At 34.7% G+C, this 19,841-nt stretch overlaps 1 protein-coding gene across 1 annotated transcript in view; it reads left to right on the plus strand.

The window, feature by feature from the left end:
* LOC143231339 (uncharacterized) overlaps nucleotides 1-19,841 on the plus strand; it is a 36,277-nt gene that overhangs the window by 1,391 nt on the left and 15,045 nt on the right. Inside the window, exons 2-3 of the mRNA XM_076465884.1 lie at nucleotides 16,772-16,979; nucleotides 18,632-18,758. Of these exons, the coding sequence (XP_076321999.1) occupies nucleotides 16,772-16,979; nucleotides 18,632-18,758 (335 nt within the window). The remainder of the gene's footprint in view (nucleotides 1-16,771; nucleotides 16,980-18,631; nucleotides 18,759-19,841) is intronic.

Below are 19,841 nucleotides of genomic sequence, written 5' to 3' on the forward strand. Positions count from 1 at the left end.
GATCAGAGAGGAAGTGGCTAGTTACTACAACCCGCCTTCACGACGGGTTTGTCTTCTTTTCTGAAGCGAATAAGGGAACTGACTGTCACTTTTAAAATCTACACACGGTTCAGAATGAGGTGAATATTCGATGACATGTGGTGTACGAACTATAGAACTTCGGCTTCGCAGATGGAGCTATTAGTCTAGATACTAGTTTTAAATCTCTTGTTTATTATCTACAGCTAATGAAATGCTGACAAAACCACAGTAGTCACACACACCAGAATACAAAATATATTTTTATTTGATGACTTAACTTTACTCGTTCCTTTTTTTAATAATCTCTTTCTATTGATTTGTTAGTAGGTTTGTAAATTTCGCGCAAAGCTGCACGAGGGCTACCTGCACTAGCCGTCCCTAATTTAGCAGTGTAAGACTAGAGGGAAGGCAGATAGTCATCACTATCCACCGCCAACTTTTGGGCTACTCTTTTCTTAACGAATAATGGGATTCACCGTCACATTATAATGCCCCTACAGTACCTTTCAGTTGGTACCTATTAAAAAACCTAGATAAAGTAATGGTATTATTGTCAGGCATTAGCTTTAACTAGAATAACTTCCGTTGGTGCTAACTTCAAATAGAGTCCACCTTCAAAATAACGGTAAAGTTATTAATTACTAACTGAACAATTATTTTCTAAATTCAACAATGTCTTCGAATGTGTGCCCCGAATGGCGAGGTGGGATAAGGCGTTCTACTCGTAATCTGAGGGTCGCGGGTTCGAATACCCGCCACACCAAAACGTACTCGCCCTTTTAGCCGTGGGGGCGTTATAATGTGACTGTCAATCCCACTATTTGTTGGTAAAAGAGTAGCCCAAGGGTTGGCGGTGGATGCCTTCCCTCTAGTCTTACACTGCTAAATTAGGGACGGCTAGCACAGACAGCCCTCGAGTAGCTTTGTGCGAAATTCCAAAACAAACAAACAAACAATCCTTCCATAGCAATTTGTGTCAGGTATTAACTGGATGAAGTCTTGTTTAACAGAGTGTGATAAGTAGACTGAAACACTATAAAAGGTCAAAAAGGTCAAATACTTAACGGAAACAATAAAAACGCCCTCTATCAAAGTCATCCTCCACACGTGTATTCTTGTATGTAAAAAACCTCTGCAAAACATGAAGATATCTAAGTGTTTCTGAGGAGCTCAGGAAATGTTCGCAAACAGCTGTAGCTAAGCCCATCAGTACAGAAACATGCTATGACAGCAGCAAAACGAACACGCTGTATTTGTAATTACTGTTTGCTCAAGCAAGCTTTCGTTACAATCTGCTGATGTTGATGTAGTTATAAACTGATTTTATAACAAATTAAATAAGTATTTATGTTGTACGTCACGTGACTGCTGCATAAGATGCAAGAGATGTGAGAATAAAAAGTCCTGTTTTCATCTGTTTTTGTTTTGAATTTCGTGTAAAGCTACTAGAGAGCTATCTGCATTAGTCGTTCCTAATTTAGAAGTGTAACACTAGAAGGAAGGTAGCTAGTCAGCACCACCCACCGCCAATTCTCGGGCTACTCTTTTACTAACAAATACTGGGATTGGCCGTCACATTATAAGCTACCACGGCTGAAAGAGCGAGCATGTTTGGTGTTAGAGGGAATTCAACCCGCGACTCTCAGATTACGAGTCAATCGCCCTAATTAGTTGTCCATGCGGTCCACGATACTTGAGAACTTTTCCTAGATTTCTACATAGTTAGGTCTGGTATAAAGGAGTTATTTACATTTGGTTTTAAATTATTTGCTTTTTTCCTTTGGCATTCGCTTGTGTTTTTATTGTTGTTTGCATATATTTTAAAATAAGACTACTGGGAATTATTAACTTCTCTCTTTTCTTAAAACAAAAGCTTAATTTATAGCTAAATAATTATAACATTTTATTTTAGGCTGTTAGAAAAATAGGACATGTGTGAGGAGATTTTAAAAGTGACAGTCAGTTCCCTTATTCGCTTCAGAAAAGAAGACAAACCCGTCGTAAAGGCGGATCGTAGTAACTAGCCACTTCCTCTCTGATCAGTAGTTTAAAATTAAGAATGGTTGTACTTGACCAGGAAGAGTCTTCGAGATAGCTGCTTAGACCATTTGTGCACCAAACGAAGCTTAGGTTGAAAAATATCAGTACCAGCCAATGATGTAAAAATAGAATTTATTTTAATATCAAACTGAATGAAATATTATGTTGGATCTAGGCATAAAGGGATAAAGACAACAAACATTGAAAACAAAATAAGTTGTTATGCATTAACTGCAGTTACTACAAATAAACCTTTACAGTTCTTCTTGCTTGAATGGTTATTTATTGTAAGAAAACGAGATCTTTAAGCTGGACGTTTTTTTTCTGAACTAATTAATATTAGTTCCTGTGTTCTGGTCAAACAACATTCATATCAGTGAAACGTAATAAACTATTGCAGAGGTCAAATTATTGATCTAATCAGCTACTAATTTGTCTATTAATCTGAATACAACAGCATATTCTTAAGACTAGAGATTACAAAAGCAATTAACATATATTGTTTGATATTAAACTCAATTATATTTATCGATGCATGAATGAGTACTCTTCATTGCTACCTCTATTTGTTATTTAGTTTTACTAGTTACCATTACTACCTTTGAAACTTCGCGTTCATTGAGACATTAAACTCATGCTCTGCTTTGTTTCACTAATTCGAATTGGTTTAAGCAAAGTTATTTATGTGTTTCCAGGTGATTGCATTTCTGCTTCCTTGGTAACCAAAACAGGGCGTTTGCTCTAACATGAATCAGAGAAATACGAACCTTCGTAAGACGAACACACACACACACACATTCGTAAGGCATAATTGTATAAGGAATATTTCCCCTTAAACTCTTTATAATGGATGCACGTGCGTGAAAATATGGTACGGGAAGTAATGATAATTAAATGTTTAATATTTTCAGCGAGGAAAACGTCGTACGATGCGAAGTGTCGTACAAATGTGCACTATGAACATGACTAAATTAATGTCTTTGTACAGCCGACTCACAACATAGATGTACTTTGACGATTTTAGTGAAACTGTTTTTTTTTAATTATTACATCTTCCAGAAAGCATTATATTCATTAAGCTTCCTGATTATTACGTACCACTAATTATTCGGTTTATCGGAGTGAGGATACCGTCATGACAATGACAAGACAGGATATTTTGATTCCGCTTATCCATACTAATTAAATAGAAGGATAATTCCAGTTTGGCTCTCTAAATAGCGATCATTAAAATGATCTATTTCTAAGGAAACTACCGGGAAAACTGTATAACCAGAACTGCCACGTTAAAAACAGTAACCAAGCTTAACATCAGTAATACAGTAGTTACAGTTATCAGTAATACAGTAGTTACAGTTATCAGTAATACAGTAGCAATACAGTAGTGGCAGTTTACTTTATTTTGATTAACTTTATCAGAATATTAAGGAAACAGACGGACAGAATTTAAACATTAATTGTAGTAAGCTGACCAAAACAAAATAAATAGAAAACTTAATAGAAACCTTTATCTAAATTAAACTCGATGAAATTTCTGCTCACTTTAATTGTTTTTTTATCTGCTACAAAGTGTATAAGATTTCCTTTATCATATTTGTTTAATATTTATTTCCTTGTTAATTACAAACATAATAAATGTGGTAGCGCTTTTCGGTATCTTTATTTGGCTTTTGAACTGATGTCTCACGAGCGCTAAAACTTCACTCAGGGATAAGGGATATTACACTACAACATTTAAATTTATCCATTATATCCACTTTATTATACGTACTTTAACTTAGATTTATTTCACTACTCATTCTCTAGAGAATCCACGATAATTGTATCCTTCAAACATTGTTTTACGGAAACTAACATGTGGTACTTAAAAGTGCATTTACTTCGACGAAGAGTGATATATAACCGTTCTTATCGAACTGTTTAATTAACGGCGATATTCACGTCCGTTGCGGAACGAATCAGACGAAGGAACATTTGATATCTAATTATCTTGCGCATTCATTTTCACGGTTTGCTTCATCATTATGTGGCCACGTGAACGATTGACTTGAACTGTATTCGTAGTTCACTTGCATTGAATAACCTTTAACGGTTGAGAACAACACTTCGTTTTAAAAACTGTCCCTAAGTTGCTCAACGTCTTAAAAAGGGGGGTTGTTTGCATTCCATTTCTTTCTAGGTGGGGTAACTTGGATATTCTTTCCTCGGATTTATACCTTAAAATTCCCAGTGATGGGCAGAGCGCAGAGAACCCATCGTGTAGCTCTGTGCTTAGAAACATAAAAACAGCTTACTTGGATATTTCATAGATTCTTGTTTTGTTAACGTTTATAATGTTTTCGAATGTTTTGTGGAAAATCCCGGAACTTTATATCCAACTATAATTTTGTTATGTAGTAAATTTCTAACAGTGTTTCTTTTGAAAAATCCATAGAGAAAGAAAATACAAGATATGAAACATTAAGGAATGAATTCAAGTGCAAACAACAAAGTTAGATGTTGGCAAGCTAGAAGCCGTATAACAGTGTAGGTATCCTGTGGAATGGGTTTCCTTCAGATGTCGTGGAGACAGTAAATCTAAATGAGTTTAAAAGAAAGTTTGATAGATATACGAATGATAAAAGTTCACTTTTATTTTAATTTGTTTATTTAATAGATTTAGTTTGACTTAGAGGATGGAACAGCCAAGATGGACCAACAGATTCCTTGTTATTTCTAAATATTATGTTAATTCAAGGACAAGTAACATACCATTCTTGAAAATTTAATAGTAAAATATCGAGCCTATTCTTCAGGTCGTTTGTTTCAATTGGCTGTTAAAGTAATTTGTATTGGTTTGGCTGTTAGTATGGCAATTCCCAGAGCTTTTACCCCGTATATACATGTATATATATATTTTATATGTTTTTAGGCTAAATATTTTTGCAACTAATTTGTTTTTCGTACAACATAAATTTTGAACCACTTGAACAATACTAGTAAATAATAATAATGAGTTATTAAAGACATAAAAAATACACATGTTTATAAAATGGACTATTATGAGATATATAATTTTCGGGTATGGGATGGGAATGTACCGCTGAACTTAGGAGATTTGAAATAAAATCTACAGAAGTAGTTATCTATACGTGAACACTCCCCCACCCCTTGATATTACTAAATTATCAAATAAATCTCAGTATGATGAGAAATCTATGATACTCAATGCATATCGTGAAAACAGAATGTACACACATATGTATCTTTACACAACATAAAGAAATCATAAACCTACTTTTCATCATTTTTTTTCATTTTACTTTCTTATACTTGAGAAGATTTCGGATTTTACATTTACTATATAGAAACTTCTCAGCCTGAAGATAAACGCTGATTTTTTTTAAATTACAAAATACAAAATTCCAGTTAACTCAGAACGACTTTAAGTAAAGTATTTACTTCTTACGTCACTTTTATTCCTCCCCCTAGTGGCACAATGGTATATCTGCGGAATTACACCTCTAGAAAGCGGGTTTCGATACCAGTGATGGGAAGAAAACAATTAGCCCAAGGTGTAGAGTTGCGCTTAAGTACAAACAAAACTTTACTTTTATCTATTTTCGGATATTCTTACGAAGCTATTCAAGAGTTATCTTCGCTACAGTTGTACTTAATTTTGACCTGATAAATCACAAAACGGGAAGGTAGCCAATTCTGTATCCAATCCTAACTCCTTTGTACCACTTTTATTTCCCAGATCCATAGTTTGACACGTCAGCAGCTGGGCCACTCTCATCTCAGTTTGCTTGAAACAGAAATGAATATTAATAATGAACAAGGAAGGTACTCCGAAAATTATTAGAATCTGAAACACAAATAAGTAAAAGTATTTGAAAATTATTTGGTGTTGAACTAAACATAAATTTAAGACTAATTTAACTTAAAAGTAGAATAGAAATGTTAAGCTTTTCAGAAAATGAGACCGTAAAAAAATTGTAGCTCAAAAAAAGTCAAACCAAAAAAACTGCTATCCAAAATGCAGTCTGAGGTAAAATATTTACCTTGATGAGAAATGTTTATCTAAAACTAGGACCCATCACTAGCTAAATATATTTTACAAACACTCTTGTTAAACATAAGAAACACGATTAACAGCAATTTTTCTCCATAACTCTTTATGTAGCTGGGAACTACCATGAGGTGATGGTTAAGACGTTCGACTGGCAGTCTGAGGATCGCGGGTTCGATTTTTCGTCACAGAATATGCTCGTTATTTCATCTGTGCTAGAAACCGGTTTTTGATACCCGTGGTGAGCAAATCACAGATAGTTCATTGTGCAGCTTTGTGCTTGCTTCCTAACAAACAAACAAAACAAACCGTGTGGGCGATATAATGTGATAGTCAATCTCACTATTTGTTAGCAAGAGAGTAGCCCAAAAGTTGGTGATGTTTGGTGTTGACTAGTTGCCTTCCTTCTAGTCAGTTATTAATAAATTAAATACTGCTAGTACAGATAACCCTCGTATAGCTTTGCACAAAATTCATTATAACTAAACCGTTCTCTAGTCAGACGCCTAGTTTCTTTCAGCAAATTAAATAACAAACTTTATTTTAACCCCACAGGGAAATAATATAATAATAATAATTTGACACACAATGTTTAAATTAGGTATGAAGAGCACTAACCTAATTCAAGAATGATGGAATTAGTTATATATACTTTCAATTTTAAAAGTTTAAAGTTCATTATACATCTAATAGAGCAGAGCAATAGATATTAATATCATATTTAGATACTAAATCCTCTGCTTCTTCCAAGTGGCATAGCGGTAAGCTTGAGAGCTTATATTCCAAAATCTGGGTTTTTTTATCCATGGTGAGCAAAGTATAAATGGCCTAATGTGTAACTTTTTCTGCTTAAGTACAAATAAAGAAACGATAGTTTGTTTGTTTGTTTTTCGAATTTCGCACAAAGCTACTCGAGGGCTATCTGTGCTAGCCGTCCCTAATTTAGCAGTGTAAGACTAGAGGGAAGGCAGCTAGTCATCACCACCCACCTCCAACTCTTGGGCTACTCTTTTACCAACGAATAGTGGGATTGACCGTCACATTATAACGCCCCCACGGCTGGGAGGGCGAGCATGTTTAGCGCAACGCGGGCGCGACCCCGCGACCCTCGGATTACGAGTCGCACGCCTTACGCGCTCGGCCATGCCAGGCCAAGAAACGATAGAGATTATGCTTCAATATTCTAGATGGTTTAAAATAATTTTTCCTCGTGTGACATATTACTTTCAGTACATTAAATTCTTCTTTCATTAGAACGTGACAAGCAGATATTAGCATTAAAGTACAATTAGAAAATTATACTTATTTGTTGGCATAATTATTAATAATTTTAATGACGTTTTTGTCCTTTCCATATGTCTAGTTATATACAATTTCAATTATTGTCAGTTCATTGTCGAAATATATATTAGAAATAAGAAAGAATGATTAGTCTTTGTGTAATCTAGAAAATGGAAGAAAAGGGAATTTAAAAGAAACTTTACAACACTGCAGTTTTGAAATTCAACTTTTGACTAAAGTCGTCCCCTAATTGGACAGTGGTATGTCTACAAATTTACAACGTTAAATTCAGGAGTTCGATTCACCTCGGTGGACACAGCAGGAAGCTGGATGTGGCTTTGCTATAAGAAAAAACGCACAAACACACATTCCATTGAAGTCAACCAAAGATTCAGAGAAATAACGGACAAAAATAATAAAATATGATTTCATACAGACCAGAAAAAATGATGTTGGAATTTCATTTAATTGTAACTGGAATAATGGCTCGTTAACTAATTATTCAATATTTGTTCGCTATATGTTTCTAACATTACTTTTACATGCAAAGTACCCGTTTATATTTTCGTTAAAAGATCAGAGTACACATCAGAATATTCTATGAAGTCAAACCTTTCATATTACTTATTCCTCACATACTGCTGGTACTTGTTCGTTTGCCCACCACGTGTATCGAAACCCGATATTATAATTAATAAATAATTATATACCCAAATAGCTTATTAAAGAATAGATAGCGCATTCCTTTTTTACGTTCAGGGGTTTCAAAGATATACGACTAATTACTTGAATTTCAGTGAAGAAAAGTTGATATAGAAGACCAATGTTCTTTGATTCACTAATTATACATTTGTCCCGTCATGGCCTGGTAGTTAGGAATATTCAATTCGCAATCTGAAGGTCGTGAGTTCGTGAGTACTCCCTTTCAGCCGTGGAAGGCGTTATAATGTGATGGCCAATCACATTGTTTGTTGGTAAAAGAGCAGTTCAATAGTTGGTTGTGGGTTCCAATAACTAGTTGCCTTCCATCTAGTCTTACACAGCTAACTTAGGGACGACTAGAGCAGATAGTCCTCGTGTAGCTTTGCGCGAAATTGAAAACAAGCCAAACCCTCTAGTTTTACACTGTTAAATGTAGGACTGCTGGTGCGGATGAGCCTCATGTGGCTTTGCGCGAATTTCAAAAAAACAAAACAAACAAACTTCTACACTTATAAAATATATTAGTCTTTCATCTTAATGGAGGTAAGACTTGCTATGGATAGTTTTTCTGGTTTACTGAGTTTTTCGAAACGTATACGGTGTGCGTTTTGTTTCCTTTCCGTATTAACATGCATAATTATATATCGACATTCACGTATTTTATAAGAGTATTTGTACTTGTTGATGATTTTATGACGTAATTTAATTTTTTATTAACTTATATTTCATTAAATAAAGGTTTTCATTTTATATTTTGACTTAAACACCATGAATTGTGTTTTATTAGGTTGTCCAGATATAAATGTCGGAATTCTCAAATGACATTTAGAAGCTGAATATTGAATAACTTATCGTTGGTTGGTTGGTTTAATCCAACGTTTGTCGCTTATAGAGTAAGTTTCACAATCTCCAAGGCAGCATGGACAAGAAGGACTTTCGTCTGATTTTCCTCTGCGACTACAAACTTGAACGAAAAGCTACCAAAGGTTTCAACATGGAGATGAAAGTTTTGAAGACGATGAAGGTCGTAGAAAGAACTCATTTTAAGATTAAAACACATTAAGGGAAGCAGGTGAGACATACAACAGAAAAGCTAAGCACAAGCATATCAAGCATTGCCCACCACCTGAGTTCAATTCGAAAGAAGAAAAAGTTGGATAAGTGGGTTCCACATGGGCTGACCGAAGATCAGCAAAATCGACCTCATGAGACGTGTCAAGGATGATGCTTCAAAAATTGAGCAAATTGAGAATCGAGATTTTGCCTCATCCACTTTCTTACCCAGACCTTTTCCCCACAGATTTTCATTTTTTCAAGCACTTTGAGAACGTTCTGAATAATAAATGCTTTCAAAACCAGGCTACTGCAGAAGAAGTTTTTAGGGAGCTCATTGACCATATAAACTCTGATTTCTACAGCAGGGGCATAAACAGTATCATTATACGTTGGCAAAAGTGTTGAAGCAAATGGTGCTTACTTTGATTAAAGCATGTTTTACAACACTGGTTTATACTTTTCCAAACTTGACAGTTCAAAAATGACATTTATTTCTGGACAACCTAATATGTTTCACCTACAACAAATTTATGAATTTTTGTCATTCTCTAATTACTACAAAGTAAGATAAAAATTTAAGTAACGTTTGTTTCTTTATCAGAAAAACTTCAAGGTAATTCTACTTATGATTTATTTACAACCTATTGTCTCATCAACGCAGGAACTTTGTAACAAAATTACCTTATTATCAGTTCATAATACATGGTTACTACATTATCAGATATGTTATTTCATTATCGGGTGATCTACCAAGAATTTACAAAATTACTTCCTAGGTCGCGAGTTCGAATCCCTGTTACACCAAATATGTTCGCTTTTTCAGTCGTGGGAGCGTTATAATGTGACGGTCAATCCCACTGTTCGTTGGTAAAAGAGTAGTCAAAGAGTTGGCGGTGTGTGGTGATGACTAGCCGCCTTCCTTCAAGTCTTAAACTGCTAAATTAGGGACAGCTAGCACAGATAGCCCTCGTGTAGGTTTGCATGAAATTCAAAAACCAAACCAAAATTACTACTCGACAAATAATAACTAAACGTTGTCATCTATAAGTCAATCAATCCAATAATCATTTGTATTATTAGATGCATTCACAAGTTGAGTGAATATTTGTCATACAGATTGTAAAATGATAAGTCTATTCGAACACCGCTAGGCTACTACATTCAATTATTGAAATATTTTATCATAAGATCATTCTAACAATAAGTTATTTTATACTATAAAAATCCAACACTATTTCTTCTATAACCAAATAATTTCTCTTCAACCCATTCTTTCGCTAAATCATTGCGTCATTAGTTCTTCTTATTACCCACCAATAGAGCAAATAATTCTTCTATCGTCAGGTAATTTTATAAAATTTAATCATTCTTTCGCTAAATATGTTTTAAAACCGTTTTATTACCAATTATTTCCGCCATAAATTATTCCATTTTTAGTTAGCCATGATTACAGGTAATACCATTGACAAGACGTTCGGTTTTGTTTTATTAGATCATCATACAGGGTTGAGTACGTTGTATTAGAATTAATCTGAATATGCAAATCATTAATTTACTTGACAACCACAGGCGATATAAAGTTGCAGTGGATCGTAATTTATCAGAGATACAGTTTGACATTGTTTGGAATTACGTAATAGTGTGATACGACCAACAATGTATTGCTTTTTTTAGGGAAGGGTGTGTGACTTCTTTCTAAACTAAAATATTAATACACTCAGATCATAAAAATGTATTTATATGTTACAACTCTGGGATATCCTCGTGCATAATGGTTCTGGAAATTAAAGGAGTACGTGTCAGTTGGGGTATTTAGGACTACAAAAAAAAAGACTCACGGTAAGTCCTACTCTCAATCATGGTGAGCAAAACGCTGGATCTTGTGACAGGTGATAATCCACAAACACAAAGGCTAGTGACAAATTCCGTTCACATGTGACAAGCAGAAATACGCAGCACAATTAAAAATAATCTTTGTTCAGAAAAGAGGCCAACATGGTATAGATACACCAAGACAAGACCTCCATCCTTTTAACTCCCAATCAGCTGAAGTAAAACGGGCATTCATGTTATTCTATACAAAGAGATGTTTAAACGAAAACTGGGAAGTCATCATTTCGCATATTAGATGGATCATGAAAAGTATGCAGGGAGAGTGGTATAATTTAGGTATTACATCAATATGAGGGAACCTTTTGTAGCGGAAATGAGGCTGGAGGTCTGCTGTCAAAATAATTAGATACAGTTTAACCTAATATGTTGATATTGACTGCAACAAGGTTTTAAAACCTTTTAAGTAATTTCATTGTCGACTAACGCCAGAACAATGGTCAGTCTTAACACAAGGCAAATCGTGAAACACACAGGAAAATAGAAAAATTTCTACATCACTGCTTGGGACCAGCAAGAAGTATTATTCGTACAAATCCGATGTAAGTTGGTCGAAACCCACATGAATAGTTCACGAAAATCAGACTAAGCTTTCCTCACTGAAAAACTGAGCAAAAGATAAGAATTATAAAGTCATCCATGTCTGTGTTTGGGACATATATAATCCTCAGAAATATGTTTCCTGTGGCATTCTGATCCTCCTATAATTATTAAAAATGAGCAAGGTTCCCATTTTAACTTTCCAATATGTGATACCTGTAAGAAAATTATCGTTTTACCAAATCCCATGTAAATTGGTCAAAATACGGCTGAATAATTCATAAAAAAACAAGAACATTATGATATATTGTGAGGCCTGTTCCATCTGAGAAACTCAAAATGGGCAAATTTGATATTTTTTTTTAGGTTAGTGTGTAGAGTGCGTAAAACTTTATACTTGTACCAATTTTCATTTTGATTACTGCAAATACGACCACACAGGACCCATCATATACAAAATTTGGTTGTTTTACCTTTGACCCCATAAAATAATTAAAAACTCCTGAATGTACTGAATCAAAGCATCGCCGTACTAAGTTTCAAGTCAATCTACAGAGTAATGAAGAAATAGAAATAATAGGAAGACAGTTTCTATGCGGGAAACAAAAATACAATTTATTCAAATATTTTGAAGCGTCAGTTATTATAAGTATTATAATATAAAATTATTATATTATTATACTATTTACAAGATGAACTATTAATATCTTCCGCAGATTAGATAATTTCTTTAACATTTTATAGCTTTGAAACATAAGCACTATATAGGTAAAACAAACTTTACCTAATGGTATTTAAAACGTATTTCACATGCTCATTAGTGTTTGTAATACTGAGAAAAAAAAAAACATATTTTAGCTAAATAATTTGCCTTGTTAAACCGAATACAAGACTTGATTTATAATTAAACTTCATATTCTGTGTGTGTATGTGTGTGTGTGCTTTTTTTTATAGCAAAGCCACATCGGGCTATCTGCTGAGTCAAGCGAGGAGAATTGAACCGCTGGTTTTAGCGTTGTAAATCCATAGACTCACCGCTGTACTAGCGGGGCACAACGTTCATCTTCATTAGTGTTTCAATACTCATGATTTACAATGCTAAATGCGCTGATAATTTCTTTTTTAAACATTCGAAGAGCTGTATATTTGAATTGATTTCCCGTATCCATATTTTAGTTTGATTTTAGGATGATACATTAAGTATTTGGATTAAGAGCTTGTGTTTGTTTGTTTATTATTTTTAATTTTGCGCAAAGCTACATGAGGGCTATCTGCGCTAGCCATCTTTAATTTAACAATGTAAGACTAGGGGAAAGCAGTTAGCCATCATCACCCACCGCCAACGCTTGGGTTACTCTTTTACCAAAAATAGTGGGATTGACCGCCACATTATGACGCTCTCACGGTTGAAAGGGCGAGCATGTTTGGTGGGACAGGGAATCGAACCCGCGACACTTAGATTACGAGTCGAATGCCCTATCCACCTGGCCATGCCAGGGCCTAAGGGTTTCTGCAAGTAATTAATCGTTGTTCAACATATCATTATAAACTATATTGCAATGTTATTAATAAAATCCCCAAAATTTATTAGATCACAGTGGCTTAAATAATCAAACAAAGTAATTATAGATATATTTAAAAACGCCATAAAATATGTACACTTATATAAAATTTAGCTCAAGTTTTTCTTTCGAGTTTCGATTTCTTTGTAACATTGGTGTTTCAGAATAAGATCTCATCACGTGGAGATAAATATACATCTCTAGCATATCTTCATGTTCATAAACTTAATGAAAAATTTTTTGAGGTGCCTTATACATTTCATAGATATATATGTAACAATTGTTTAACCATAAGCATACTCGAATTCTGTTCCCCCAGTTGGCAAAGCGAAGTTAGCCTGTTGCTCTTTTTGCACTTGACAACAAAGAAAGATTACTATGTTTAAACACATATCATATACGATATTGTCATATAACTCAGAAATGGAGAACCTTAGGGTAACAGAGGGCTACAAGAAGCTTTGACAGGCAATATTTTTCTTTCAATTAATTGCGCGTCGTTCACGCAAAAATGAGACATATTACATTCCATTTTCTGGTGTGTAAATTAATGGTGTCCGGCAGGTCAGATGAATCTCTAGTGCTATTGTTTGCCCCTCTCGGATATATCTCTTACTGTTAAGTTTTACTCAGAGAATAGAAATACTTATTTTGCTCCGGTTTACACGAGATTAAATTGGTAAATTGTGACGACAATTCGTTCTTTGACAACAACTAACTTAAATTTATAATAACCAAGACACAGTTAACTCCAATATTTGTAATATTTATGTTGTGTTTTTTTTCTTTCATTAAATTACTTATATTAAATGGTGCACCCTGCTAGTACAGCGGTAAGTTTACGGATATACAGTGCTAAAATCAGCAGTTCGATTCCCGTCTGTGGGCTCAGCAGATAGCCCGATGTGGCTTTGCTATAAGAAAGCACAAACAAACACTTATATTAAACGGGTCCAGCATGGACTGGTGGTTAAGGCACTAGACTATTTAAAAAGCCGCAAATAGAATATCTGCTTGACATTTCCAATATTATAAATCTTGTTCATTTTCTAAACTGTGTAGTCAATGACATCCATCTTCTTAATTTGGTCGCGGCATGTACTGTTATCAGAATATTTCTTACAAAGTCCTAGGTAACCATTTTATATAGAAATAGGAGCTTTTAATCATATTCTATTTACTTTGTAAATTGTGTCGCTGAATGTTGATTGTTAGACTGTCCATGAATTCTTATTTTTATTGTATAATCATATTACGAATTTATCTCAAATATACCTGAGACACATCCCAGAAACTACTGCTATTAGAGCGTTATTTTCGAAATGTTCTTTTGGTTAACTGTATGTTGTATTTTCTGTGGTTGTAGCAGTACCTAGGGTGGGTATTATCATTCATCTCACAAACATCATAAATGCTACTCCGTATCTCGTGTTTAATTTTATTGTAATATTTAAACCTATCTTGGAACTTATCTGTTTGAATTTCTTACAGTGTAGGCCCGGCATGGCCAAGCATGTTAAGGCGCTCGACTAGTAATCCGAGGGTCGCGGGTTTCAATCGCCCTTCACATCATACATGCTCCCCCTTTCAGCCGTAGGGACGTTATAATTTGACTGTCAATCCGGCTATTCGTTGGTAAAAGAGCAGCCCAAAAGGTTGGTGGCGGATGGTGATGAGTAGTTGCCTTCTGTCTATATTAGGCACAGCAAGCGCAGATAATCCTCGTGTAGGGTTGCACAAAATTAAAGAAAAACGAAACAAAAGAGATGTTCAGACGTCCATGAAAGTATATTATTGCATGTTCTTGGTCCAAAACTCAGTAATGATACCAGGTCTCATACAATCGTTCTCGTTTTTATATCAGCTAGATTCTAAGTCGTTATAACGTAATCGTCTTAGCTCTATGGTAAACTTTTTGATTGCCAGAAAAAAAAAATCATAGATCCAGAGCTTATTAGGGTGCAGTAAAGGCTGTTTTTGAAGCTCAAAATTCGTTCTTTTATTTGAGCGTAAATCACACAATTTGCAAGGTGTAAAGTCAACTTAGATATACTTTCTCTTCATTTGTAAAAACAAAAAAGTCATAAAATATAGTTCCCTCAATTTTATTTTATCTTACACATTTTTAACTGGTTCGAATAACGTGTTTCATATGCATGTATGTTACTAAAGTTCGTAGCGCGTTTCTTAAGGTACTTGTTATTCAGTTCCACATCTTGCAACCAGAAATTATTTTTAATAAATCATCCCTCAATAGTCTTATTTCCTTGCCCACTCCAGTAACTGAAAACAAATTCTGGTTCGTAGTCATTAAACTCATAAGTTTACAACTGAGCCACTGGGAGTTACCGCTTAATTGTAAACTATGCTTTCAAAAACAGAATTAAATTATGCAAAAGTAATTACACATACCCATTTCCATACGTTATTCTGATGTTTGTAGTGAGTGACATTTACTTCAAGAAAGTAATACGTGATACAAAGCTCCATCTGTTAGCAGAATATCATAGTGTTAAGAGAACTAATTTAAAGGAGTGTCCATGCTGTTACCAGCTCTACCCCAAAGAACAAATAATTCATAACTTCAATAAAAAACGACTATCCTATTACAAGCTTTCCCGATGTCGAAGGACTTTTGACAGTATCTGGACCAACGACTAAGATATGAAATATCCGAAATGCCAAACGGGACTACGGACCAGAAGTATTCTCAGATTTTCCTTTTTTTTTTTTTTAAACAGAACTTGCAGAATAACCTACTAGGAATATTGTACTGCAAATGTTGATGTCCTGCAGAAACAGATAATTAGTCCTACACTTGACGTGATGTATGTCAGCGACATGCCTCTCAGAGATACACATTCATACTTCATCTCACTATTTTCAGACGAATAAATCTCGTCTTGAAAATTACAGTTTTTTACAAATGCACAATAAACTTCGCTCATCAAAAGTGCAGTGACAGGATTTTCCTTAAAATAGAAAAGTTATAATTTCAAGTCTTACCCTAAAAAGGCCCTCAAATATGGTTTAATTTTTTAATCTAATCTTTGGTTTAGACTGGGGTGGGAGGCCTATCAGCTTAGGGCCTCAACTGGGGGGGAGGCCTCAAGCTACACATAGCTTAGGGCCTCATCATGTTTAAATCCGTTCTTATCTTTCGGGGGAAAAAGCACTGATTACCAGCGTCCATTAGTCTTTGGAAAATGGAAAATTTCCCCAAGGGGTGGGGAGAATTACCCACTGATTGGAAATCTTTGCTATAGTTGATGATATAAATATTAGGAACAGCTATGTCAAGCTAGTTCTCGTGCGAGAAAGGGTAACCGCTGTACTAAACATAACAATAATTTTATTACAGTGTCTCTCAAATAAATATTTCGCAATTAAAACAACCAATATCTTTTTCCACCTATTTGTTAAGTTTCATATTCATATCTATTTTCTCTAAGGTTATTCCATGTCTATCCATTAAAATTATCTGTCCAAAATCTTTCACTTCGTTTTGCTTCAACGAAATAACTTTTAAAACAGCTTTTATTTCCAATAAAGACAGACTGAGCTACATAAAGTTAAGACAGCATAATTTCAATACTATTATTTTCTAATCCTTAATTCGTCTTTCAAGGCTTCTTGGATTGCCTGTGTTGTGTCATCACTTGCTTTTATCCTATGTTCCGGTTCATTAGTGTTCGTCTTGAAGTATCTGACTTCAGTTAAAGAATTTTACTTCCCATTCTTCATCACAACTGTTCGAGTTATGTTCACTCTTCTGGTTTTAGAAGTCCTTCGGAACCTGAAACTTATTAATCTCTCTGTTTTGACACTGGAAGAAAGTAAGTAGTATTGCTATTCATGCTACCAGTTGTAAATAAAGTGACGTTGGTGTTGTAACTGGTGTAACCAAATAGAGTGTATTAATTCAAGTTATGATGTATGTGACCGGAACTGTATTTATCCAAGACTGTAATAAAAAATAACCTTTTCTGTTCACTTCTAGTTGCATAATTTGTCTAAAATTTATTCTGTGTGTTTGTATCTATGGTGAAACTACAAATCTAACACAGCAACTTGAAACCAATCATAGTTGTCGTTACCAACTGGATTTTTATTGTACATTGTGTGATATGAAATAAAATTTACCATTCTCAATATTGTCCTAAAAGTGCGTAACATGTTAGGTCATTTATCTCTTTGGGCTTCAAAAAAAATATCATTAGTATCAACCCGTACAACTCTTCAAATGCTATCATCCATTACTTGTACTTTACCCAGGACTAGGGTAGTTGGTACTTGGGATAAAAATAAACCAGATCCTTTCAAGTGTAACATTTTAGACATGGTAAAGGAGAGTATCTTTATTTTTTTTAATATTTGAAATAAAAGATAAAAAATATAAATAACAAAATAATTATTGTAGAGAAATCAGAGACTAGCGTACGTTATCGCAAAACGAGGCCGACATTTAGGGATTATGAGTGAGTTTTTTATTAGTGACAGTCAACTCCCACTGTTCAATCAGATATAAGTAGTTCAAGAGTTGGTGGTTAGTTGCTGTTAAATAGCTGCGCTTCTTGTAGTTTGTCGGTTTAAAATTAGGAATAGCTATAGGGATTATGTAGCTTAAAGCATCCGTTAAGGGAACAAAAATAATCCAAAGAACAATATTATATGATTCTTGTTGGCGAGAAACCCACTTGAAATAAAAATATATCTCAGAACGGCTGGTATGGGTATTAACACTTTTATTGATAAGGAGAGAACAACGTTTATATACTAAACTGTATCATATGAATACATCTATACAAGGCCCGGCATGGCCAAGCGTGTTGAGGCGTGCGACTTGTAATCTGAGGGTCGCGGGTTCACATCCCCATCGCGCCAACCATGCTCGCCCTTTCAGCCGTGGGGGCATTATAATGTGACGGTCAATCCCACTATTCGTTGGTAAAAGAGTAGTCCAAGAGTTGGCGGTGGGTGGTGATGACTAGCCGCCTTCCCTCTAGTTTTACACTGCTAAATTAGGGACTGCTAGTAGAGATAGCCTTCGAGTAGCTTTGTGCGAAATTCAAAAACAAACAAACAAAACAAACAAACATCTATACAAATACAATAGTGTTGTATGTTGTATGCCCGTGTAACTACTTAATATGAAAGTTCATTTGCTCCATGCTGAGGAACATAAAAATATTGCATTTGCGGTTTTCAAGAGCGTTTTTACAAAATCTTTTTATTCGTACAGAACATGTTACGTCTTTCATCACACGATACACAGCAATACACAAATTCATTCATACAGATGTAGAAAGGAGGTAAGTTTTTGCTCTCCTACTTGTAATTACGTTGATTAAATTCAACAGGCGGTGAAGTAATATATCTCTTACTTTTACTGGTTTCTATAAACCAGCTGTCTTGGAGCCTTTGTGTTTAAATTGTTTTACCTTGAAGAGAACACACCATTTTATCTTTTCAAACTTACTATCTCTAGAAACAAAACTCACTGATCCATCGTATATCTTGGTGATATTTATCAATCATGTTACTGAAGAAGAAGACACCAACTTGGTTGAGTCAAGTGTCTGTGATCTTAGCTGCTATTGGATGTATGATTTCAGGTAAACTGAATGTGAACAAGTTATACAAGAATTTTTCTATTATTATTAAATACTTTTTGGATACTACAATACAAAATATACTGCATTATTCTGTATTAAAGTCGTAATTTTATACATGTTAGTGATGCAATTTATAGCAACTGCGACTGTGTCTAATGTTTCAAAGTAACATAAAGGTCATGAGTTTAGACAGTTTAGGAACACGCATATTTTCGCAATTACGTTAGTGTTTAGGAGTTAATTATGATAAAAGTGTGTCACGGTTATCAGAAGGACATGATTTTAAAAATAAGTGAAGCGCACTTTCTAATAGCTGCGTAAGTGTTTGGGAGTTATGATAAAGTGAAGGTCACGATACTGCAGATTTTAGTGACTCGAACTTTCTAGCACCTGCGTAAGTGTTTGGGAGTTATGATAAAGTGAAGGTCACAATACTGTAGATTTTAGTGACTCGCACTTTCTAGCAACTACGATATTGTTTAGGAGTTAATCATGATAAAAGTGTGTCCGAGTATTTTGAAGTTCATGATATCATATTTTTCAGTAAATCACACTCTCTAGTAACTACAGAAATATTTAGGAGATTTTTTGTTTTGTTTTTCTAGCTCTTAATAATACAATAACCGGATATACTTATATTAAGTCAAAGGGCCCGGCATGGCCAAGCGTGCAGAGGCGTGCGACTTGTAATCTGAGGGTCGCGGGTTCGAATACCAGTCGCACCTAACATGTAGTGATGACTAGCTGCCTTCCCTCTAGTCTTACACTGCTAAATTAGGGACGGCTAGAGCAGATAGCCCTCAAGTAGCTTTGTGCAAAATTCAAAAACAAACAATTAAGTCAAAGTGTACTCAACTGAAAAGAATATACTGAAACATTTACGGTCTAATTATCCGGAATGTTTGATCTCTTTCACAACACATGTAAAGTACTATTTTACAATTGCTGAGAATGTCTTATACAGACCAGAATAACAACTCGTACATGCTTGTCCAGTCACACGTTACCTTCTTTACTGTTATTTGAGCATTATTGCTATAATTACTCCATGCATGTACACAGTAACATCAGTATAGAAGAGTA

Source organism: Tachypleus tridentatus, chromosome 11, assembly GCF_004210375.1.
Source record: "Tachypleus tridentatus isolate NWPU-2018 chromosome 11, ASM421037v1, whole genome shotgun sequence".
Taxonomy (NCBI): domain Eukaryota; kingdom Metazoa; phylum Arthropoda; class Merostomata; order Xiphosura; family Limulidae; genus Tachypleus; species Tachypleus tridentatus.